The sequence below is a fragment of the Lissotriton vulgaris genome, chromosome 9, assembly GCF_964263255.1.
Source record: "Lissotriton vulgaris chromosome 9, aLisVul1.2, whole genome shotgun sequence".
NCBI classification, from domain to species: Eukaryota; Metazoa; Chordata; class Amphibia; order Caudata; family Salamandridae; genus Lissotriton; species Lissotriton vulgaris.
In genome coordinates, this window is record NC_141697.1 from 65,286,477 (window position 1) to 65,310,531 (window position 24,055).

Here is a 24,055-nt window from a genome sequence, read left to right on the forward strand (position 1 = left end):
TCCATACCTTGGAATGCTTAAGTTCTGAGGAAGATTTGCGAAGACCAGGCCCAAGTCATTCTTCTCTCCCAGTTGGGGGGGTAGTTCTACACCCCATTCTTCAGAGCCCCCACCTTCATGCCTGGAGATTAAACGGGGACACCTAAGGTCCTTTCAGCTGCCACCAGAGGTGGTGGATATCAACTTATCAGCATGTTGCCCTTACACAAAATCTGCGCACTCTAGGAGACGGAACAGCTTTGTCTCATGGTGGGTGGCAAACAATGTAAATCCCTTGTGAGCCCAACTATCAGAGGACCTCAAGTTTGAACTCTCTCCGGCCAAGAGAGAGTGTGCAGTGGGCACCGTGAAGGAGTCGGAATTACTCTGTCTCCCTGAACAACCTTCCATGTTCAAGTCTCCTATTGTGATAAGATTCTTTAAAGCACTGATGCTTTTTGTAACCTTCGACTCTATTTTGTTTTTATGCCCCAGTGGGACCTGAGCATTGTTCTCACTTTTTTTGATGGGGTTTCCATCTGAGCCCCTTCACAGTTGCAGACAATAAAGGTGGCCTTTTTTTGTTGTTACTACTTTGGCAAGGCGAGCCTGTGAGTTGTAACCTCCAGGTTCTCAGCCACCATTCACATCCTGGTTTCATATCGAACTGGTATTGCGAAATAGAGTTGCTTTCCCTTCCAAAAGTGGCTACTCCCTTTCTCCTGGATCAGTCTATCTATCCCCTGCTCCATCCCATGAAGAGGAAGGAGCTGCTGCATTGCCTGGATCCTAGGCAGGCGGTTTGTGTCGGTCACAACCGCACCTGGGACATCAAATCAGATTACCAGCTTTTCATTGGCTATTGTGGCAGATGGAAAGGCGAAGCGGTCCAAAAAGCAGACTTTATCCCCGAGATCATTCTCTGTATCAAAATATGCTATGCCCTTACCAAAAAGGAGCTGCCCGAGGGCATCAGTGTCCATTTCACGAGAGCCAAGGCATTGTCTTCTGCGCTACCAAGAGGAGATCTGTAAGACAGCGGCATGGGTGTCCTAGCACACGCTCGACAAACACTACTGTTTGAACTCAGAGATGCATGGAGAAGGGTACATTGACAGGTCTTTGCTGCACGATTTCCTTATCTAACCATCCATCCACCCTTCTCCTAGGAAGGTATTTCTTTGGAATCTATTCAACAGGTGTTCCTGCAGCTGCCTTGCGCCTTGGCGCTCCCCCGTTCTCCTGCTCCCGGCATTCCCTGTGGCAACAGATTCCCCATCCAATCCAGACGAGCAGCAGGGGGATTGGCCTGGACGGGCTGGTTTTACGCTCCACTCAGGCACAGGGAGTCTGTGCCTTTCTCTAACCCTGCTGTAGAATACAGCCGGGTAAGAGAAACCTATGTGCGCATGTCTGTTTGGCCAGCCTGGAATGGCCAGCCAAACAGACATGCGCACTTAGAAATGCTCAACATTCCTTCTCCCCCTCACATGGCCCAGCATCTTCTTACACTTGCTGGCGCAGAGCCAGCAGCTGAAAAATAAAATGAAAGAAAAATGTTGTTTCATTTTTCAGCTGCTGGCTCTGAGCCAGTGAGGTGACGCTCCTCCGCCATTGCAAACAAGCCGCCGCTGCAATAATTCCCGGATTCATTCTCAGACAGAATGCTGTCAACTTCAGCTACTACTTCTTCCAACAGTATGTTAGAGGACCATTCAGCCTACTACCACTTTCCTTAGAGTGGCCATATCCCACAATGAACCACACAACCAACAAGTACGTTTGGAACTGTCCACCAGCCAAATATACATGGGTTAACCACACTCCTACCCTTTGCGATCTAGCCGATTATACATGGGTTCCCATGTTAACATTGTACTGATTGCTCTTTATTCAGAACCCTTTATTAGTGCTTTCATGAGTGCAGCAAAGCCTGTACCAACTTTTTTTCAGTTTTCACCATACCCATTGATTTTCCTTCATCTAGTGACAATATAGAGCTCACAAAATAACTTTTCCCTCCTGTTTTGGTTAGTACTCATTTCTGGTTGTGCCACCGCTTACCCCCACCTAATTTCCCGGTTAGTTACCACACCTTCGATTTTTCAAAACGTTTTCTTTGTCCCATTCTACGTCCTTTGCATATAAATCTTTCCTTCCATGGGAGTGCTGTAAATTACTATTTCTGATCCAATACTCCAGATGCTCTATATTCCGACCGTCCCAAATTGCTTACAATCTCTGTTTATTTTGTCTTTCAGATTATGCATCCTCTAAATTAAACTCTTGTCCCTATGATGATCTTTAACCCCTTCGCTGCGGGGGTTTTTCACCTCCTGTGCGGGGTGGGGGGGGGGGGGGCGCAGCGCCCCCATGCTGGTGGCGAGCTGAGCTCGTCACAGCCGCACCCGTTTTTGGAATGTTCAGCACAGCGGGGAAATTAGCCCCGTGTGCGAACGTTCCAACGGCTGTGACGAGCTCAGCTCGTCATGAGTGCAGCTCCACTGTACTCCATGACAAGCTGAGCTCGTCAGCAGCATGGATGTTGTTAACTTATTTGAGAGGTCGCAAAGCCATCAACTCGCATGCATCTGGACTCAGGGGCAGATTTAATAAGGATTTGCGTTGTGCTTGCAAGTCTGCGCAGCCAATCCAAGTCCTTCGCTGGGATTTACTAAACCGCGCAAAGGGCGAATTGAATCGCCTTGAGGGGCTTTGCAAAGAAAAAGCAACACAACCAGTGCCTTGAGCTGCGTTTTGTTACACTACATCTGGGCGGCATTCCATGGGTAGAGCTTGGCATTCCATGGGTAGAGCTTGGCATTCCATGGGTAGAGCTTGGCATTCCGTGGGTAGAGCTTGGCATTCCATGGGTAGAGCTTGGCATTCCATGGGTAGAGCTTGGCATTCCGTGGGTAGAGCTTGGCATTCCATGGGTAGAGCTTGGCATTCCATGGGTAGAGCTTGGCATTCCGTGGGTAGAGCTTGGCATTCTGTGGGCAGAGCTTTGGCATTCCATGGGTAGAGGTTGGGATTCCATGGGTAGAGCTTGGCATTCCGTGCATCCACCCTTTGATTTTGTTGGTGCTAGGAAACCTGGGAATGTGTCAAAATGGCACATGCTCCCAGTGAGGCGTGAGAAGGAGAAATATCTTTATTTTATAGAGAAATATTTTAATTTCTCAGGGAAGAAATAACTATTTCTATGAGTGGTGATGCATTCTGCGTCACACAGAAAGAGGGCCTCTAAGGACTGTTTTTGTGCAGGAAGGTGTTCCTTCCTGCACAAAACCAATCCTGCCTCTCACCATGCATGGGGGCCTTTGTTGGCACCAGGCCGAACGCAGTGAGCCGGCCCGAGAGCAGAAAGGCTCACTCCATATGCATTTCAGCTCTCGCCCTTTCATGCAATGGAGCTACTTTGCTTGCTGCACTGCGTTGTGCAAAATGTTAATAAATATGTTCTTTTGATTACAGTCATTTGTTTCTCCAAATACACACCTCACTTTTTCACGTTTGTCGCAGTGCGTGAGCATCGGTTTGCCCACTCCGTTGTTCTTACTGAATACGTTTTAACAATTTATTTAAGTGTATGTTTCTAATATATTTATTTATTTGTGGTGCTTTATAAAGCGCGAACATGACCCAAGGCATCAGAGCACTGTACATAAGATTGGTAAACATATATACAATATATGGGTGTTGGTCTGTTATTGTGCGTTATTAAATCCATTTTGGATGATGTATACATCCATCAACTTATCATTTTTACATTCCACAAGTCCACAGTGAACCACTCTTAGCTACTACCTAACGGTGAGCTGGTGTAGTTAGATGTTTGCCGCCCTGTCCGATTTTCAAGATAATTTTCGTTTACATTTTAGTCACCTTTTGAATCTTTGATTGTTCAAAGTGATCTTGAAAGTAATCAGATACAGTTGTGCCGGCCAGTTTGTGTATGGCGTGCAGCTTTCACCTACACGAATCTGCTATTCGTGTCAAACACTGAAGAACGCATCTTATGAAATGGTTCCGAAGGGAGTTTGTTTTTATTACTATTGTAATGTGAACCGAACATGCTGCTCCCTCGGTTTAAGCGGTAACAGCAGTCGGTGTAATCTTTCTGTAAGTAACTTCATAAAACCTCACTCGAGCCATCTCTTTTTCAGACCAAATGTTTCATCTGTGGGATCGGAAATGATTACTTCGACCGGACGCCGCATGGATTCGAAACGCACACGTTACAAGAGCACAACCTGGCGAACTACCTGTGAGTTTTAGTCGTGAATTAAGACTGAATGTGCTAATAAAGAAGGAAATATGTTATTTAGCAGGGCAGACGGATACTGGACATATTCATAATGGCATCAAAGGCTGGCAAATCTAAGCCAGGAGGAAGCTTTATATGGGGCAGCAAAAGTGCGCAGAAACCAGGCATGTGCATACGATAAGAAAGAGAACAAGGCACGGTGTACAATGGCTTCATGGCCATCACACTGCACGTGGGAGGCCTGCACATGTTTCAGTACTGTGTACTGTGGATTAGGAATGTTTACAGTGGTGTGTAAAGGCAGTAAAAGTGCACAGGAACAAGGCATGTGCATATGGTAAGAAAGAACAACGCACGGTGTACAATGGCTTCATGGCCATAACACTGCACGTGGGAGGCTGCGCATGTTTCAGTACTGTGTACTGTGGATTAGGAATGTTTACAGTGGTGTGTAAAGGCAGTAAAAGTGCACAGGAACAAGGCATGTGCATATGGTAAGAAAGAACAACGCACGGTGTACAATGGCTTCATGGCCATAACACTGCACGTGGGAGGCTGCGCATGTTTCAGTACTGTGTACTGTGGATTAGGAATGTTTACAGTGGTGTGTAAAGGCAGTAAAAGTGCACAGGAACAAGGCATGGGCATATGATGAGAAAGAGAACAAGGCACGGTGTACAATGGCGTCATGGCCATAACACTGCACATGAGCGGCTGCACATGTTTCAGTACTGTGTACAGTGGATTAGGAATGTTTACAGTGGATTAGGAATGTTTACAGTGGATTAGGAATGTTTACAGTGGTGTGTAAAGGTAGTAAAAGTGCATAGGAACAAGGCATGTGCATATGGTAAGAAAGAACAACGCACGGTGTACAATGGCTTCATGGCCATAACACTACACGTGGGAGGCCTGCTCATGTTTCAGAACCGTGTACAGTGGATTAGGAATGTTTATAGTGGTGTGTAATGGCAGTAAAAGTGCACAGGAACAAGGCATGTGCCTATGATAAGAAAGGGAACAAGGCACAGTGTACAATGGCTTCATGGCCATTACACTGCAAGTGAGAGGCCTGAACATGTTTCAGTATTGTGTATTAGGAATGTTTACAGTGGTGTGTAAAGGCACTAAAAGTGCACAGGAAGAAGGCATGTGCATATAGTAAGAAAGAGAACAAGGCACAGTGTACAAAGGCTTCATTGCCATTACACTACACGTGAGAGGCCTGCACATGTTTCAATACTGTTTATTAGGAATGTTTACAGTGGTGTGTAAAGGCAGTAAAAGTGCACATGAACAACGCATGTGCATATGGTAAGAAAGAGAACAAGTTATGATGTACAATAGCTTCATGGCCATAACACTGCAGGCCTGCACATGTTTCAGTACGGTGTACTGTGGATTAGGAATGTTTACAGTGGTGTGTAAAGGCAGTAAAAGTGCACAGGAACAAGGCATGTGCATATGGTAAGAAAGAGAACAAGGTATGGTGTACAATGGCTTCATGGCCATAACACTGCAGGCCTGCACATGCTTCAGTACTGTGTACAGTGGATTAGGAATGTTTACACTGGTGTGTAAAGGTAGTAAAAGTACACAGAACAAGGCATGTGCATATGATGAGAAAGAGAACAAGGCACGGTGTACAATAGTGTCATGGCCATAACACTGCACATGAGCGGATGCACATGTTTCAGTACTGTGTACAGTGGATTAGGAATGTTTACACGGGTGTGTAAAGGTAATAAAAGTGCACAGGAGCAAGGCATGTGCATATGGTAAGAAAGAGAACAAGGCACGGTGTGCAATGGCTTCATGGCCATAGCATTGCACGTGGGAGGCCTGCTCATGTTTCTGCTCATGTTTCAGTACCGTGTACAGTGGATTAGGAATGTTTACAGTGGTGTGTAAAGGCAATAAAAGTGCACAGGAACAAGGCATGTGCATATGGTAAGAAAGAGAACAAGGCACGCTGTACTCACCCGCTCCTGACCCCGGTCCGCCCCGGCTGTGTGCCGCTTGCCGCGGAGGGTCCCTGCAAGAGCGCCACTTCCGCTTTCCGGCACTTCCGCCCTGCCTCCAGACCGCGCAGGTGAGCGGTCTAGTGTCTCACGTTGGACGGCTTAAATGGCCATCTGGAGGAAGCGCAGCGGACGAGCGCAGCGGGAGCGCCGACTTCGCGCCGAAGTCGCGCATAAGTCAAGCCCGTCTGCGCCCGTCCGCGGCCGATCGAGGCCAGGGGCCAGGCATGCTGCTCAACGTCTGGTGTATTCCTCTCAGGCCCTTCGTGCCCTTTCCCATCATGTCCTCCTTGCTCCCCGTGCTATAGCTACCATCCGAGGAAATAACATTCTATCCTCTCCCCCGCTTATAATTCCTTCCTCACCTTCCCTTCCCACTTCCTCACCTCCCTCTGCTGCACCTCGGCTGACTTTGTCTAGTCCTAGTGGTAGTGACCCTCTCACATTACTTTATCTCAATACTCGTTCTCTCCCTAAACATCAGTTAGACATATTCCAACTCCTAGATGGAGGTCTTATCGACATCTTACTCCTCACGGAAACATGGTTAAATGCTGACTCTTACCCTGACATCTTGGCCGCCATCCCTGCAGGCTACTATATTCTCCATTCTGATAGAAACCCTGGCAGACCTGGCGGCGGAGTCGCTGCTATCATTCGCTCTCACTTACAGTTCACTACCCTTTCCACTCCACCCATAGCTAATACGGACATCCTCACACTGAAATTTACCTCTCCCAATACCTCATTCATCTGCATATTAGTTTACCGTCCCCCTGGTAACTCGCCCCTCTTCCCATCCTTATTTAGTAGTATGATCTCGCAAATTGCCATCAATTCCGCCAGGGTTTTGGTGGCGGGCGACTTCAACTACTGGCCCTCAGACCCCCAGGAATCCTCCCTCTCCCGTGAGTTCACTGACTCACTGCTTGGTTTAAATTTCTTCAAACACATCTTCGTGGCCACACACAATAAAGGCCACACACTAGATCAGATCTGGTCCACTAACCTCGACATTCCCTCTCCCTTGGTCTATCCTTGCCCCTGGTCTGATCACTTTTTTATTTCCTTTCCCTTGCATTTACTTTTGCCTACCCGTCCTCCGATCCCCCATAACCTTCAGGTTCGACATTTCCCATTTCCACTCTATTCTTGCTTCATCATCTCTCCCTGACTATTCTGACTTGGACTCCCAAGCTACCTCTCTTGATCAATGGCTATCCTCTGCCTGTGATGTCGTTGCCCCCATTAAAACTGTTAAGTCCAAACGCCCCCACGACGCCCAGCGCTGGTTTACTTCCACTCTTAAGGCGGATAAACTCCGCCTTAGACAGGCTGAGCGCCGTTGGCGGCGGAATTATGATCCTCTACTCCAAGTTACGTACTCTGATTTATTAAAGGCTTATAAACGGTCGATCATCTCGGCCAAACTATCTTATTTCTCTCAGAAGGTCTTGACCTCGGCATCCAAGACCAAAGAAATTTTTTCTATTGTAGCTGAGCTCTCCCTTCCTGATCGGGTCACCCCTCAGCCCCTTCCCACACAAGCCCTGTGTAACTCTCTTAACTCTTTTTTCTCCGACAAAATTTCTGCGATTAAAAATAACATTCCCCCCACTACTCTGCCTCATGATTCTGTTCTCCCCCCCCCCCGAATCCCCACTTGTTCTCTAAATTTCCCCCTATCTCCCTGGATACTTTTCTCTCATTGCTTCAGACGGTGAGCTCCGGCTCGCCTAACGATTGCTGCCCCACGTCCATCTTAAGAGCTGCTTTTGCGGCTTCCCCCGGTCCCCCTCTTGATCTCTTAAATCAATCTCTTCTGTCAGGCTCTGTCCCTAATGCTTTTAAAAGCGCTGTGGTGGTTCCCATCTTAAAAAAACCGGGCCTTGACCCCTCCACGTTAGCCAACTACCGCCCCATCTCCCTCCTCCCTTACTTAGGAAAGGTCTTAGAGACCTATGTCACCCGCTGCCTCAGTGCCTTTATCGAGGAAACTCATTTCCTCGACGACCGTCAGGCTGGGTTCAGACCCGCCCACTCCACTGAGGCAGTTGTGGTGGCAGTCATGGACACACTGAAACAGGGAGCTGACAGGAATCTGTCCCAGGCCCTTGTACTCTTAGACCTCTCAGCCGCTTTCGACACGGTCGACCATGGTATCTTGGTCGACCGTGTCAGAAATGCTGGCATTTCTGGCTCGGCCCTGTCATGGGTGGTATCTTTTCTTCATTCTCGTTTTCAATCTGTCCGGCTTTCTTCCTTTTCTGCCCCTCTATCCTCTCTTTCCTGTGGTGTTCCCCAGGGTTCTGCTTTATCCCCGCTTCTGTTCAATCTTTACATGCAGCCTCTTCTTGTCTCCCTTCGTCAGTTTTCACTTATTGCTTTTAACTATGCAGATGATCTGCAGCTTATTTTTCCTCTCAATTCTTCTCCCTCCTCCTGTTCTAATTTTCAAAATGCCATGCTCTTCATCTATGAGTGGATGAACCTTAGTCAACTTAAGCTCAACCCCAGTAAAACGGAGCTGGTGGTGACCGGTGGTTCTCCTACTCCCTGGTCTCCCAACTTCTGGCCTGTAGCTTTGGGTTCCCCTCCTTGTCCAGTGAATACAGTGAAGAGCTTGGGGGTCACTATTTCTAGTGACCTCTCAATGCGGCCCCACATTAACACCGTCACTTCGGCTTGTTTTTTCCACCTCCGCCGAATCGGGAAGATTCGCAGGTTTCCATCTCAAGAGGCCCTTATTCTTGTTATCTTGGCCCTCATCACCTCACGTCTAGATTATGCCAACTGTCTTTACGTGGGGGTCCCTGCCTGCCATCTTTCCCGACTTCAACTGGTCCAGAATCAGGCAGCCAGACTAATTTTTCGGCAACCCAAACATCAGCATGTCACCCCTTTGCTGAAAACTTTACACTGGCTCCCAGTTGCACAGCGGTGTGTTTTTAAAATGGCCTGCATCATTTTCAAATCCCTGTTTTCATGCGCTCCTGCCTTTATTTCTTCCTGTTTACTTGCCTATGTCCCTTCCCGTCACCTTAGATCCTCGGCCCACAACCTTCTGATCACCCCTAGGTTTAACCGCAAGAAACATGGAGGAGCTTGCTTCTCCTTCCTTGCTCCGGCTACCTGGAATTCCCTCCCTCTTGCCATTCATCTGTCTACTGACTATCGTTGCTTTCGAACTTCTTTAAAAACTTACCTGTTCCGTTTGGCGCATGGCTAGCTGCCCGGCCCCTGAGTGTTCTCCTCCCACCCGGTCTCGAGCGCCAAGAAACCAATTGGTGTATGTGCGCGGTACCAAATCTTTTTTAATAATAATAATAATAATAGTACAATGGCTTCATGGCCATTACACTGCACGTGAGAGGCCTGCACATGTTTCAGTATCGTGCATTAGGAATGTTTACAGTGGTGTGTTAAGGCAGTAAATGTGCACAGGAACAATGCATGTGCATATAGTCAGAAAGAGAACAAGGCATGTTGAACAATGGCTTCATGGCCATTACACTGCACGTGACAGACCTGTACATGTTTCAGTACTGTGTATTAGGAATGTTTACAGTGGTGTGTAAAGGCACTAAAAGTGCACAGAAACAAGGCATGTGCATATGGTAAGAAAGAGAACAAGGTATGGTGTACAATGGCTTAATGGCCATAACACTGCAGGCCTGCACGTCTCAGTACTGTGTACTGTGGATTAGGAATGTTTACAGTAGTGTGTACAAGCAGTAAAAGTGCACAGAAACAAGGCATGTGCATATGATAAGAAAGAGGACAAGGCATGGTGTACAATGGCTTCATGGCCATAACACTGTACGTGAGAGGCAAGCACATGTTTCAGTACTGTGTACAGTGGATTAGTAATGTTTACAGTTGCGTTTAAAGGCAGTAAAAGTGCACAGGAACAAGGCATGTGCATATGGCAATAAAGAGAACAAGGCACGATGTACAGTGGCTTTATGGCCATTACACTGCATGTGAGAGGCCTGCACATGTTTCAGAATCGTGCATTAGGAATGTTTACAGTGGTGTGTAAAGGCAGTAAATGTGCACAGGAACAAGGCATGAGCATATGGTCAGAAAGAGAACAAGGCATGTTGAACAATGGCTTCATGGCCATTACACTGCACGTGAGAGACCTGCAATGTTTCAGTACTGTGGATTAGGAATGTTTACAGTGTTGTGTAAAGGCACTAAAAGTGCACAGAAACAAGGCATGTGCATATGGTAAGAAAGAGAACAAGGTATGGTGTACAATGGCTTCATGGCCATAACACTGCAGGCCTGCACTTTTTAGTACCGTGTACTGTGGATTAGGAATGTTTACAGTAGTGTGTACAGGCAGTAAAAGTGCACAGAAACAAGGCATGTGCACACGATAAGAAAGAGAACAAGGCACGGTGTACAATGGCTTCATGGCCATAACACTGTACGTGAGAGGCAAGCACATGTTTCAGTACTGTGTACAGTGGATTAGGAAGGTTTACAGTTGTGTTTAAAGACAGGAAAAGTGCACAGGAACAAGGCATGTGCATATGGTAAGAAAGAGAACAAGGCACGGTGTACAGTGGCTTTATGTCTATAACACTGTACGTGACCGGCTGCACATGTTTCAGTACTGTGTACAGTGGATTAGGAATGTTTACATTGGTGTGGAAACGCAGTAAAAGTGCACAGGAATAAGGCATGTGTATATGGGTAGGAAAGAGTTGTAAATGTTACCAGTGCAGTGGAGATGACTTCATGGCCATAACACTGCACGTGAAATGCCTGCCCGTGGTTATACACGGAGAAAAGAACAGTAACGTGCACAGTGGATTAGGAATGTTCACAGCGGTCTGTAAAAGTGCACAGGAATAACGCATGTTTATATGAGTAGGAAATAATTGTAAATGTTACCAGTGCAGTGGACTGCATGGCCATAACACTGCGCATAAGAGATGCACAGAGCAAAGGGCAGTACCGGGCACAGTGGATTAGCAATGTTTACATTGGTGTGGAAAGGAAGTAAAAGGGCACAAGAACTGGGCATGCTTGCATGGTTAGGAAAGTTCTGTAAATGTTAACAAGGCTCTGGACATGTTTACAGTAGTGTAAGAGCAGTAACAGTGCAAAGGTAAGTAGAAATGTTTACACAGGGGAGAGGTTAGGAGGCTGGACAAGCTTAGAAGCAGTGTCAAGGAATGTCTTAGTTTTCAATCGAAAGGGGCCTCGACTCACACAAGGTCCCCTTCCGCACGATGGAGAAGCTTGGAGCGAGCTGCCTCAGCTGTACACAGATCAGGGTCATTCTCTTGCCCCCCACCCCCTCAGGGCTAAAACTGTATGACTCGTTTGTCCTTTCTTTTGCACTATTTATTCATGTTCATGCTATATTACTTTGTTGGTATTTAAGTACTGAAGTTACCATTGGAATGCAGCATTGATGCCTTCAGCCTGCCCTGCATCGAGGGCCAGGAGAGAGTAGCAAACGTGAGCGGTCTCCGGGCATTGATGCCTTCAGCCTGCCCTGCGTCGAGGGCCAGGAGAGAGTAGCAAACGTGAGCGGGCTCCAGGCATTGATGCCTTCAGCCTGCTCTGCGTCGAGGGTCAGGAGAGAGTGGCAAACGTGAGCGGGCTCCGGGCATTGATGCCTTCAGCCTGCCCCGTGTCGAGGGCCATGAGAGAGTAGCAAACGTTAGCGGCATCCAGGCATTGATGCCTTCAGCCTGCCCCGCGTCGAGCACCAGGAGAGATTAGCAAACGTGAGCGGGCTCCGGGCATTGATGCCTTCAGCCTGCCCAGCGTCGAGGACCAGGAGAGAGTTGCAAACGTGAGCGGGCTCCAGGCATTGATGCCTTCAGCCTGCCCTGCGTCAAGGGCCAGGAGAGAGTAGCAAACGACAGCGGGCTTCGCTCATTGATGCCTTCAGCCTGCCCCGCGTCGAGGGCCAGGAGAGATTAGCAAACGTGAGCGGGCTCCGGGCATTGATGCCTTCAGCCTGCCCTGCGTCGAGGACCAGGAGAGAGTTGCAAACGTGAGCGGTCTCCGGGCATTGATGCCTTCAGCCTGCCCTGCGTCGAGGGCCAGGAGAGAGTAGCAAACGTGAGCGGGCTCCAGGCATTGATGCCTTCAGCCTGCCCTGCGTCGAGGGCCAGGAGAGAGTAGCAAACGTGAGCGGGCTCCAGGCATTGATGCCTTCAGCCTGCCCTGCGTCGAGGGCCAGGAGAGAGTAGCAAACGTGAGCGGGCTTCGCTCATTGATGCCTTCAGCCTGCCCCGCGTCGAGCACCAGGAGAGATTAGCAAACGTGAGCGGGCTCCGGGCATTGATGCCTTCAGCCTGCCCTGCGTCGAGGACCAGGAGAGAGTTGCAAACGTGAGCGGGCTCCAGGCATTGATGCCTTCAGCCTGCCCTGCGCGAGGGCCAGGAGAGAGTAGCACAAGTGAGCGGGCTCCAGGCATTGATACCTTCAGCCTGCCCTGCGTCGAGGACCAGGAGAGAGTTGCAAACGTGAGCGGGCTCCAGGCATTGATGCCTTCAGCCTGCCCTGCGCGAGGGCCAGGAGAGAGTAGCACAAGTGAGCGGGCTCCAGGCATTGATACCTTCAGCCTGCCCTGCGTCGAGGGCCAGGAGAGAGTAGCAAACGTGAGCGGGCTTCGCTCATTGATGCCTTCAGCCTGCCCCGCGTCGAGGGCCAGGAGAGATTAGCAAACGTGAGCGGGCTCCGGGCATTGATGCCTTCAGCCTGCCCTGCATCGAGGGCCAGGAGAGAGTAGCAAACGTGAGCGGTCTCCGGGCATTGATGCCTTCAGCCTGCCCTGCGCGAGGGCCAGGAGAGAGTAGCACAAGTGAGCGGGCTCCAGGCATTGATACCTTCAGCCTGCCCTGCGTCGAGGACCAGGAGAGAGTTGCAAACGTGAGCGGGCTCCAGGCATTGATGCCTTCAGCCTGCCCTGCGCGAGGGCCAGGAGAGAGTAGCGCAAGTGAGCAGGCTCCAGGCATTGATACCTTCAGCCTGCCCTGCGTTGAGGGCCAGGAGAGAGTAGCAAACGTGAGCGGGCTTCGCTCATTGATGCCTTCAGCCTGCCCCGCGTCGAGGGCCAGGAGAGATTAGCAAACGTGAGCGGGCTCCGGGCATTGATGCCTTCAGCCTGCCCTGCATCGAGGGCCAGGAGAGAGTAGCAAACGTGAGCGGTCTCCGGGCATTGATGCCTTCAGCCTGCCCTGCGTCGAGGGCCAGGAGAGAGTAGCAAACGTGAGCGGGCTCCGGGCATTGATGCCTTCAGCCTGCTCTGCGTCGAGGGCCAGGAGAGAGTGGCAAACGTGAGCGGGCTCCGGGCATTGATGCCTTCAGCCTGCCCCGTGTCGAGGGCCAGGAGATAGTAGCAAACGTTAGCGGGCTCCAGGCATTGATGCCTTCAGCCTGCCCCGCGTCGAGCACCAGGAGAGATTAGCACACGTGAGCGGGCTCCGGGCATTGATGCCTTCAGCCTGCCCTGCGTCGAGGACCAGGAGAGAGTTGCAAACGTGAGCGGGCTCCAGGCATTGATGCCTTCAGCCTGCCCTGCGTCAAGGGCCAGGAGAGAGTAGCAAACGTGAGCGGGCTCCGGGCATTGATGCCTTCAGCCTGCCCTGCGTCGAGGACCAGGAGAGAGTTGCAAACGTGAGCGGTCTCCGGGCATTGATGCCTTCAGCCTGCCCTGCGTCGAGGGCCAGGAGAGAGTAGCAAACGTGAGCGGGCTCCAGGCATTGATGCCTTCAGCCTGCCCTGCGTCGAGGGCCAGGAGAGAGTAGCAAACGTGAGCGGGCTTCGCTCATTGATGCCTTCAGCCTGCCCCGCGTCGAGCACCAGGAGAGATTAGCAAACGTGAGCGGGCTCCGGGCATTGATGCCTTCAGCCTGCCCTGCGTCGAGGACCAGGAGAGAGTTGCAAACGTGAGCGGGCTCCAGGCATTGATGCCTTCAGCCTGCCCTGCGCGAGGGCCAGGAGAGAGTAGCACAAGTGAGCGGGCTCCAGGCATTGATACCTTCAGCCTGCCCTGCGTCGAGGACCAGGAGAGAGTTGCAAACGTGAGCGGGCTCCAGGCATTGATGCCTTCAGCCTGCCCTGCGCGAGGGCCAGGAGAGAGTAGCACAAGTGAGCGGGCTCCAGGCATTGATACCTTCAGCCTGCCCTGCGTCGAGGGCCAGGAGAGAGTAGCAAACATGAGCGGGCTTCGCTCATTGATGCCTTCAGCCTGCCCCGCGTCGAGGGCCAGGAGAGATTAGCAAACGTGAGCGGGCTCCGGGCATTGATGCCTTCAGCCTGCCCTGCGTCGAGGGCCAGGAGAGAGTAGCAAACGTGAGCGGGCTCCGGGCATTGATGCCTTCAGCCTGCTCTGCGTCGAGGGCCAGGAGAGAGTGGCAAACGTGAGCGGGCTCCGGGCATTGATGCCTTCAGCCTGCCCCGTGTCGAGGGCCAGGAGAGAGTAGCAAACGTTAGCGGGCTCCAGGCATTGATGCCTTCAGCCTGCCCCGCGTCGAGCACCAGGAGAGATTAGCACACGTGAGCGGGCTCCGGGCATTGATGCCTTCAGCCTGCCCTGCGTCGAGGGCAAGGAGAGAGTACCAAACGTGAGTGGGCTCCGGGCATTGATGCCTTCAGCCTGCCCCGCGTCGAGGGCCAGGAGAGATTAGCAAACGTGAGCGGGCTCCGGGCATTGATGCCTTCAGCCTGACCTGCGTCGAGGACCAGGAGAGAGTAGCAAACGTGAGCGGGCTCCAGGCATTGATGCCTTCAGCCTGCCCTGCGTCGAGGGCCAGGAGAGAGTAGCAAACGTGAGCGGGCTTCGCTCATTGATGCCTTCAGCCTGCCCCGCGTCGAGGGCCAGGAGAGATTAGCAAACGTGAGCGGGCTCCGGGCATTGATGCCTTCAGCCTGCCCTGCATCGAGGGCCAGGAGAGAGTAGCAAACGTGAGCGGTCTCCGGGCATTGATGCCTTCAGCCTGCCCTGCGTCGAGGGCCAGGAGAGAGTAGCAAACGTGAGCGGGCTCCAGGCATTGATGCCTTCAGCCTGCCCTGCGTCGAGGGCCAGGAGAGAGTAGCAAACGTGAGCGGGCTCCAGGCATTGATGCCTTCAGCCTGCCCCGCGTCGAGCACCAGGAGAGATTAGCAAACGTGAGCGGGCTCCAGGCATTGATGCCTTCAGCCTGCCCTGCGTCGAGGGCCAGGAGAGAGTAGCAAACGTGAGAGGTCTCCGGGCATTGATGCCTTCAGCCTGCCCTGCATCGAGGGCCAGGAGAGAGTAGCAAACGTGAGCGGGCTCCAGGCATTGATGTCTTCAGCCTGCCCTGCGTCGAGGGCCAGGAGAGAGTAGCAAACGTGAGCGGGCTCCAGGCATTGATGCCTTCAGCCTGCCCTGCGTCGAGGGCCAGGAGAGAGTAGCAAACGTGAGCGGTCTCCGGGCATTGATGCCTTCAGCCTGCCCTGCGTCGAGGGCCAGGAGAGAGTAACAAACGTGAGCGGGCTCCGGACATTGATGCCTTCAGCCTGCCCTGCGTCAAGGGCCAGGAGAGAGTAGCAAACGTGAGCGGGCTCCGAGCATTGATGCCTTCAGCCTGCCCCGCGTCGAGTGCTAGGAGAGAGTAGCAAACGTGAGCGGGCTCCGGGCATTGATGCCTTCAGCCTGCCCTGCGTCGAGGGCCAGGAGAGAGTAGCAAACGTGAGCGGGCTTCGCTCATTGATGCCTTCAGCCTGCCCCGCGTCGAGGGCCAGGAGAGAGTAGCAAACGTGAGCGGGCTCCGGGCATTGATGCCTTCAGCCTGCCCTGCGTCGAGGGCCAGGAGAGAGTAGCAAACGTGAGCGGGCTCCAGGCATTGATGCCTTCAGCCTGCCCTGCGTCGAGGGCCAGGAAAGAGTAGCAAACGTGAGCGGGCTCCGGGCATTGATGCCTTCAGCCTGCCCTGCGTCGAGGGCCAGGAGAGAGTAGCAAACGTGAGCGGGCTCCGGGCATTGATGCCTTCAGCCTGCCCTGCGTCGAGGGCCAGGAGAGAGTAGCAAACGTGAGCGGGCTCCAGGCATTGATGCCTTCAGCCTGCCCTGCGTCGAGGGCCAGGAGAGAGTAGCAAACGTGAGCGGGCTCCGGGCATTGATGCCTTCAGCCTGCCCTGCGTCGAGGGCCAGGAGAGAGTAGCAAACGTGAGCGGGCTCCGGGCATTGATGCCTTCAGCCTGCCCTGCGTCGAGGGCTAGGAGAGAGTAGCAAACGTTAGCGGGCTCCAGGCATTGATGCCTTCAGCCTGCCCCGCGTTGAGCACCAGGAGAGATTAGCACACGTGAGCGGGCTCCGGGCATTGATGCCTTCAGCCTGCCCTGCGTCGAGGACCAGGAGAGAGTTGCAAACGTGAGCGGGCTCCAGGCATTGATGCCTTCAGCCTGCCCTGCGTCAAGGGCCAGGAGAGAGTAGCAAACGTGAGCGGGCTTCGCTCATTGATGCCTTCAGCCTGCCCCGCGTCGAGGGCCAGGAGAGATTAGCAAACGTGAGCGGGCTCCGGGCATTGATGCCTTCAGCCTGCCCTGCGTCGAGGACCAGGAGAGAGTTGCAAACGTGAGCGGTCTCCGGGCATTGATGCCTTCAGCCTGCCCTGCGTCGAGGGCCAGGAGAGAGTAGCAAACGTGAGCGGGCTCCAGGCATTGATGCCTTCAGCCTGCCCTGCATCGAGGGCCAGGAGAGAGTAGCAAATGTGAGCGGGCTCCAGGCATTGATGTCTTCAGCCTGCCCTGCGTCGAGGGCCAGGAGAGAGTAGCAAACGTGAGCGGGCTCCAGGCATTGATGCCTTCAGCCTGCCCTGCGTCGAGGGCCAGGAGAGAGTAGCAAACGTGAGCGGGCTCTGGGCATTGATGCCTTCAGCCTGCCCTGCGTCGAGGGCCAGGAGAGAGTAGCAAACGTGAGCGGGCTCCGGGCATTGATGCCTTCAGCCTGCTCTGCGTCGAGGGCCAGGAGAGAGTGGCAAACGTGAGCGGGCTCCGGGCATTGATGCCTTCAGCCTGCCCCGTGTCAAGGGCCAGGAGAGAGTAGCAAACGTTAGCGGGCTCCGGGCATTGATGCCTTCAGCCTGCCCCGCGTCGAGGGCCAGGAGAGTGTAGCAAACGTGAGCGGGCTCCGGGCATTGATGCCTTCAGCCTGCCCTGCGTCGAGGGCCAGGAGAGAGTAGCAAACGTGAGCGGGCTCCGGGCATTGATGCCTTCAGCCTGCTCTGCGTCGAGGGCCAGGAGAGAGTGGCAAACGTGAGCGGGCTCTGGGCATTGATGCCTTCAGCCTGCCCCGTGTCGAGGGCCAGGAGAGAGTAGCAAACGTTAGCGGGCTCCGGGCATTGATGCCTTCAGCCTGCCCCGCGTCGAGGGCCAGGAGAGAGTAGCAAACGTGAGCAGGCTCCGGGCATTGATGCCTTCAGCCTGCCCTGCGTCGAGGGCCAGGAGAGAGTAGCAAACGTGAGCGGGCTCCGGGCATTGATGCCTTCAGCCTGCCCTGCGTCAAGGGCCAGGAGAGAGTAGCAAGCGTGAGCGGGCTCCGGGCATTGATGCCTTCAGCCTGCCCCGCGTCGAGTGCTAGGAGAGAGTAGCAAACGTGAGCGGGCTCCGGGCATTGATGCCTTCAGCCTGCCCTGCGTCGAGGGCCAGGAGAGAGTAGCAAACGTGAGCGGGCTTCGCTCATTGATGCCTTCAGCCTGCCCCGCGTCGAGGGCCAGGAGAGAGTAGCAAACGTGAGCGGGCTCCGGGCATTGATGCCTTCAGCCTGCCCTGCGTCGAGGGCCAGGAGAGAGTAGCAAACGTGAGCGGGCTCCAGGCATTGATGCCTTCAGCCTGCCCTGCGTCGAGGGCCAGGAAAGAGTAGCAAACGTGAGCCGGCTCCGGGCATTGATGCCTTCAGCCTGCCCTGCGTCGAGGGCCAGGAGAGAGTAGCAAACGTGAGCGGGCTCCGGGCATTGATGCCTTCAGCCTGCCCTGCGTCGAGGGCCAGGAGAGAGTAGCAAACGTGAGCGGGCTCCAGGCATTGATGCCTTCAGCCTGCCCTGCGTCGAGGGCTAGGAGAGAGTAGCAAACGTGAGCAGGCTCCGGGCATTGATGCCTTCAGCCTGCCCTGCGTCGAGGGCCAGGAGAGAGTAGCAAACGTGAGCGGGCTCCGGGCATTGATGCCTTCAGCCTGCCCTGCGTCGAGGGCTAGGAGAGAGTAGCAAACGTGAGCAGGCTCCAGGCATTCATTCAATGAGAAGAGATGTCATCGGACTCACTGCATATGTTAACGCCTATAGAGGGCACAGAGAATTGGAGATGTACACAGCGGTGCGTAAAAGCAACAAAGGTGCACAAGGGGCTGGGCATAGACACTGGCCATATGTAGACAGGGACAAAAGACCTGCAAAGCACACGGGTAGTGGAAAAGGTCGTAAAATGCTCGGGTGATAGACATATACTAACCAGGAGAGAAAAGAGTAGGGAAGTTTCCTGCGAGAGAGGGCTGGCTGTGTTCACAAGGAGAAATGCGGCACATGACACAAGTGGACATGATTAAATAGAAAGGAAAGAAAGCTGAAGTGCACAGCACAGAAGGTAACAAGTGTCAGGAAGAACAGCAAACCCAAGAGATAATTAGAAAAGTTTACAAGGGCCGCAGAAGTCAGGTTCACGAGCACAGAAGTTCACAGGGGATGCAGAGGTCAGGTTTACGAGCACAGATGTGCACAGGGGCGGGCAGAGGTCAGGTTCATGAGTACAAAAGTGCACAGGGGCTGCAGAGGTCAGGTTCACGAGCACAGAAGAAGTGCACAGGGGTACAGAGGTCAGGTTTACGAGCACAGAAGTGCACAAGGGCAGCAGAGGTCAGGTTCACGAGCACAGAGGTGCACAAGGGCTGCAGAGGTCATGTTCACAAGCACAGAAGAAGTGCACAGGGGTACAGAGGTCAGGTTTACGAGCACAGAAGTGCACAAGGGCAGCAGAGGTCAGGTTCACGAGCACGGAAGTGCACAAGGGCTGCAGAGGTCAGGTTCACAAGCACAGAAGAAGTGCACAGGGGTACAGAGGTCAGGTTTACGAGCACAGAAGTGCACAGGGGCTGCAGAGGTCTGGCTCACGAGCACAGACATGCACAGGGGTCGCAGAGGTCAGGTACACAAGCACAGAAGTGCACAGGGGCCGCAGAGGTCAGGTACACAAGCACAGAAGTGCACAGGGGCCGCAGAGGTCAGGTACACAAGCACAGAAGTGCACATGGGCAGCAGAGGCCAGGTTCACAAGCACAGAAGTGCGTAGAGGCTGCAGAGGCCAGGTTCACAAGCACAGAAGTGCACAGGGGCCGCAGAGGTCAGATTCACGAGCCCAGAAGTGCACAGGGGCCGCAGAGGGCAGGTTCACAAGCACAGAAGTGCACAGGGGCCGCAGAGGGCAGGTTCACAAGCACAGACGCCCACAGGGGCCGCAGAGGTCAGGTTCACGAGCACAGAAGTGCACAGGGGCTGTACGGGAGGGCTGAACATGATGATGGTATGTATGTATGTATGTAGTATGTAGTATTTAATCGTGACTGTGTGCCAAGTCATTGCTACTTCGCAACACCAGTCTGTGGGTTAGATATTCTTGTAATGTGAGGGGTGCTATGAAATTCCATGTAAGACGCAATTTGTATTAAATGACTTCCATTTCTCCTCTGCTGAGCTAAAGCTAAATTGATTTTCTTACCTGCTCTTTGGTGCTTTTACTTGCCTAATTGGAAAGGAGTGTAGGTCTTATTTCTCTTCCACGCAGCGGTCTCCCCATATATGAGCGCCCATGAATGCTACTGGATAGAAAAATATACCAAAAAAGTAAATAATCTATGAGCGATGTCTTTGTATGTGGAGCAATAGCGATGAGAAGATGGCCATTGATTCTCTTGCTTTTACCCATGAATGAGCAGGAACTCTCCAGACCAAGGGCTGGAAGGGAGCCGGGGTCTGTGTGGGAGCATGGGCAGAGCGAGAACCATGGAGGGGAGGAGATCCGAAGTCAAGTGGGGAAGCACCACTGGGACAATGGAGTTTTCAGTCCTGACCTATGTTACGGTCTCTACCAGCTCTCAAAGGCTTTAAGTTTAACATAAAATTCTTCCCAAATCAGCCCCATTACTAGCTAAGCAGTGCGTCACGAAAAGTCGCGATCCACAAATGTAGGCCCCTCCCCGGCCCCTTTTCAGTCCCAACCCAACTCTGGAGGAAAAGTCTGTGAAATGATAGAATTTCACAAGGGAGGAAAGAAGCGGATGCACGAGACAAGTTATCAAGGTGCTCAAGTGTGGGCAGATGACTTGGTTGGCTGCATTAGGGAGAACAAGTAAAGGTTGTACAAGGGCACTGGGTGACTGGCTGCTTCATGCAGCGGCCTCATGTAAAAGCCAGAGGCTGTCTAGGCAGCACGATGGTTGCACTGCAGAGCAAGCCAGAGGCGAGGACCCGGTTCCCCAACTCCCAGGAGTCTGGACTACCTCTGGCTATGATGCTGCCAGGCTACCTGTGCTGTTATCTGGGCCTGTTGGACGATTGACAAACTAGACCTCATCCCCCTCCCTCCCCCTCTAGAAGTCGTGCCAGCGCCGCACACCTGCTCTGCTTTCTCCTGCTCGAGCACCCAGATAAGCCGCCTCCCCGTCAGCCACCATTTCAGCGCTTAGCCCATTTAATTGTTGTCAGAAGAAACACAAAATAATAACTCATGCTCCTGGGATATTCGGATTAGTGTGTACGGAAATAGCCTGACCCTGGCTGAAAGGCCTTAATCTGGATCCACGAAAGGGTACAGCTGGCATGAAGATGGGGAGGATGGTCTGCATGTTTGGGCACAGTCAGCCAAAAACCACATGGCAGGGAACATTCGGCGAGTGCACTGCAGGTTATCCTATTATCACTCTACAAAAAACACAAACTTTATGGTTAAAACATATATTTACTTTTGTCATATACAATGTTCTTCATATTGTCATATGCAATGTTCTTCACGCAAAAGAGGGCCTGGAACCTATGCTTCTCCACCACCTGCTGAATTGAGACTTCCCTTACCTGTGCTTCTCCACCACCTGTTGAACTGAGAATCCCTTACCTGGGCTTCTCCACCACCTGTTGAACTGAGAATCCCTTACCTGTGCTTATCCACCACCCGTTGAACTGAGAATCCCTTACCTGTGCTTCTCCACCACCTGTTGAATTGAGGCTCCCTTACCTGTGCTTCTCTTCCAGGGGATCCTCATCAATAGTCATAAGCATTAGAATATTCCCGCCCATGCGCGGGACCCCGGAAACACTATATTATATGTGCCCCACATATATATACATATATATATATAAATAATATATATAAAAAAACAAGCAATAGCAGCCAAATCACATTAGAGCTGAAAATGCTGTGAAGAATTTCCACCATACATGTATAATAAGCATTAGAAACATGAGAAACAACACCAAAGATTGTTTAGAAATTGTTTTAATGCTCAAAAAGCAGTAGAAATTCTTATAACTCACTGGAAGCATAGGAAGCTCCCAGGCTGCATTGCAAACACACAGTCTAAAAAGACTGAAAAGCTAACTTGTAGCTGAATAGCAATAAACTGACACCGTGCCTTTAAGGCACTCATGACCCCCAGTATCCCATCATGCCCCAGGGGTGACAGTTAGGTCAGTTGTTCTTTCCGGCTCCTTCAGCGAAGGACCCTGGTTACACAGCTCCACTATTTTTCTGGTTTTTGTCAGAAAAATTGCTTCTTTTTGACAACTTTTGCTCTTACTTCGACGTCTTACATCTAGTCAAGTAAGATACTGCTTGTTTTCAGCAGTTTGGTGAGCATTTTCCTCTGAAAATGCCTTCACTCTTTGATAAATGCCCTTCTTGTGGCAACAAGAAGGCCAAATCAGACAGCCACGACGTCTGTATCCTTTGCCTGCCTGAAGATCATGATCCAGGCACCTGTCCTCATTGTGAGAACCTGTCAGGAAGGACTCTCAAGGACAGGGAGAGAATTCGAATTTATGGCCTGGCTCACAGAGCTTCGAGAGGGAGATCTCCAGTGAAGAAGGGCTCCAAGAAGACTCATGCCTCTTCAAAAAAGAAGTCTTCACACCCTTCAAATTCAGCGTCGAGCTCAGCGCTGAGAAAAGATCCACAGGTGGAGTTTTCCTCTTCGAAACTACCGTCGACGGCGGGCTCGCCGTCGAGAAGAAGACCAGGTACGTCGACGACGTCGAAAGAACCAGCTCCGTCGTCAAAATCACCTCCGCCGCCGTCAACCGGGCGGCGATCGGCGTCGAGGAAGGCTACTCCGCCGCCGTCAACCGGGCGACGGTCGGCGTCGAGATCCATTACCCCTCCGCCGTCGTCAACCAGGCGACGACCGGCGTCGAGGGAGGTCACTTCGCCATCGTCAACCAGGCGACGACCGGCGTCGAGGAGTGTGACCCCTCCGATGTCGACAGTACCTCGTCGATCGGCGTCGAGGACGCTGTCTCCGTCAGTGCAGCAGCAGCGCTCGGCGTCGAGGGTGCCCAATACCCCTCCGCCGTCGTCGCACAGGCATTCGACGTCGAGGCAGCGATCTCCGTCGACGGCTGGCCATCGCCGTTCGACGTCGAGGCAGAAAGCTCCGTCGACGACAGGACGAGGTCGTTCGACGTCGAGAGAGAAGCTTCCGTCGACGACAGAACATCGTCGGTCAACGTCGAGGCAGAGGTCCCCGTCGGCGGCCGGACACCGCCGTTCGACGTCGAAGCAGAGGGCTCCGTCGACGGCTACTCATCGCCGCTCGACGTCGAGAGACTACAGAACCTCTCATGGACATTCGAGGTCGAGATTGTTTGATCCTCCGACTCCTTGAAGGCGTTCGACTGCGAGTAAGGAACGCTCGACGTCGAGACACTCGGATACGATCATGGTGACAGAATCTGCTTCTCACCATTCATCTTATCGGTCCTCTGGCTCCTCTACTGAGCATTCAAGGTCCAGAAGCCCTATACACAGAACTCCGGAGCGTCGTCCAGATCCTTCGGCAGGGCGCATCAGGCTGTCACCTAGATGGTACAGATCCTTTGACCATTGGCGAGACGCTGGTCCTACCAAGCGTATGCAGGAGTATGCCAGTCCAGACCACAGGTCTCCTCTCCAAGACCTGGTGGAGGAGATGGACAAGCGTAGCCCTCCCAGGCGCACATCCCCTGTGGCGCTACCCCCCAAAGCGCCAAGAAGATCCCGTTCTCCTACAAGGGAACCTAGACTGGAAGGTCGGAGAAGGTCTCGATCTCCTACAAGGGAACCTAGACTGGAAGGTCGGAAAAGGTCTCGATCTCCTCGGGCAGATCTCCTGTGCGGTCGCCTGCCAGATCCCCCAGGGCATCCCGATCCCCAAGAAGGGAACATCGGACAAGAGATCGGGTCAGATCTCGCTCCCCTAGACGGGAGGAGCGTTCAAGGAGGTCGCGGGAGCGAAGACTCAGTACTCACCATAGACATAGACTGTAGGAAGGTGGCTACCTGACTATGGTTACCCCAGATTTTTTGCCCTGTGTTTAGCTGGTTTTCGACTTAGTTGGCCTGGTTCCCTGCTAATCAGGGCCCCAGGCTATCTGCTCTCTCTGTAAAATGGATTCCATGTACCCTAGGTGCATAACTAGATTGGCTTGGGTCACCTTATCAGCCCCTGTACAGAGCACTATAGGTGCCCAGGGCATAGGTGCATCCAAGGCCTACCAGGGGCTGCAGCATATCTTTTGCCACCCCTGGCTGGCTATCTAAATTGACACAAC

At 52.6% G+C, this 24,055-nt stretch overlaps 1 protein-coding gene across 5 annotated transcripts in view; it reads left to right on the forward strand.

The window, feature by feature from the left end:
* Positions 1–24,055, forward strand: part of RYR3 (ryanodine receptor 3) — a 1,864,151-nt gene that overhangs the window by 1,805,081 nt on the left and 35,015 nt on the right. For all 5 annotated transcript variants that reach the window (XM_086937034.1, XM_086937032.1, XM_086937031.1 and 2 more), the window contains one exon: positions 4,149–4,249. In XM_086937034.1, the coding sequence (XP_086793160.1) occupies positions 4,149–4,249 (101 nt within the window). The remainder of the gene's footprint in view (positions 1–4,148; positions 4,250–24,055) is intronic.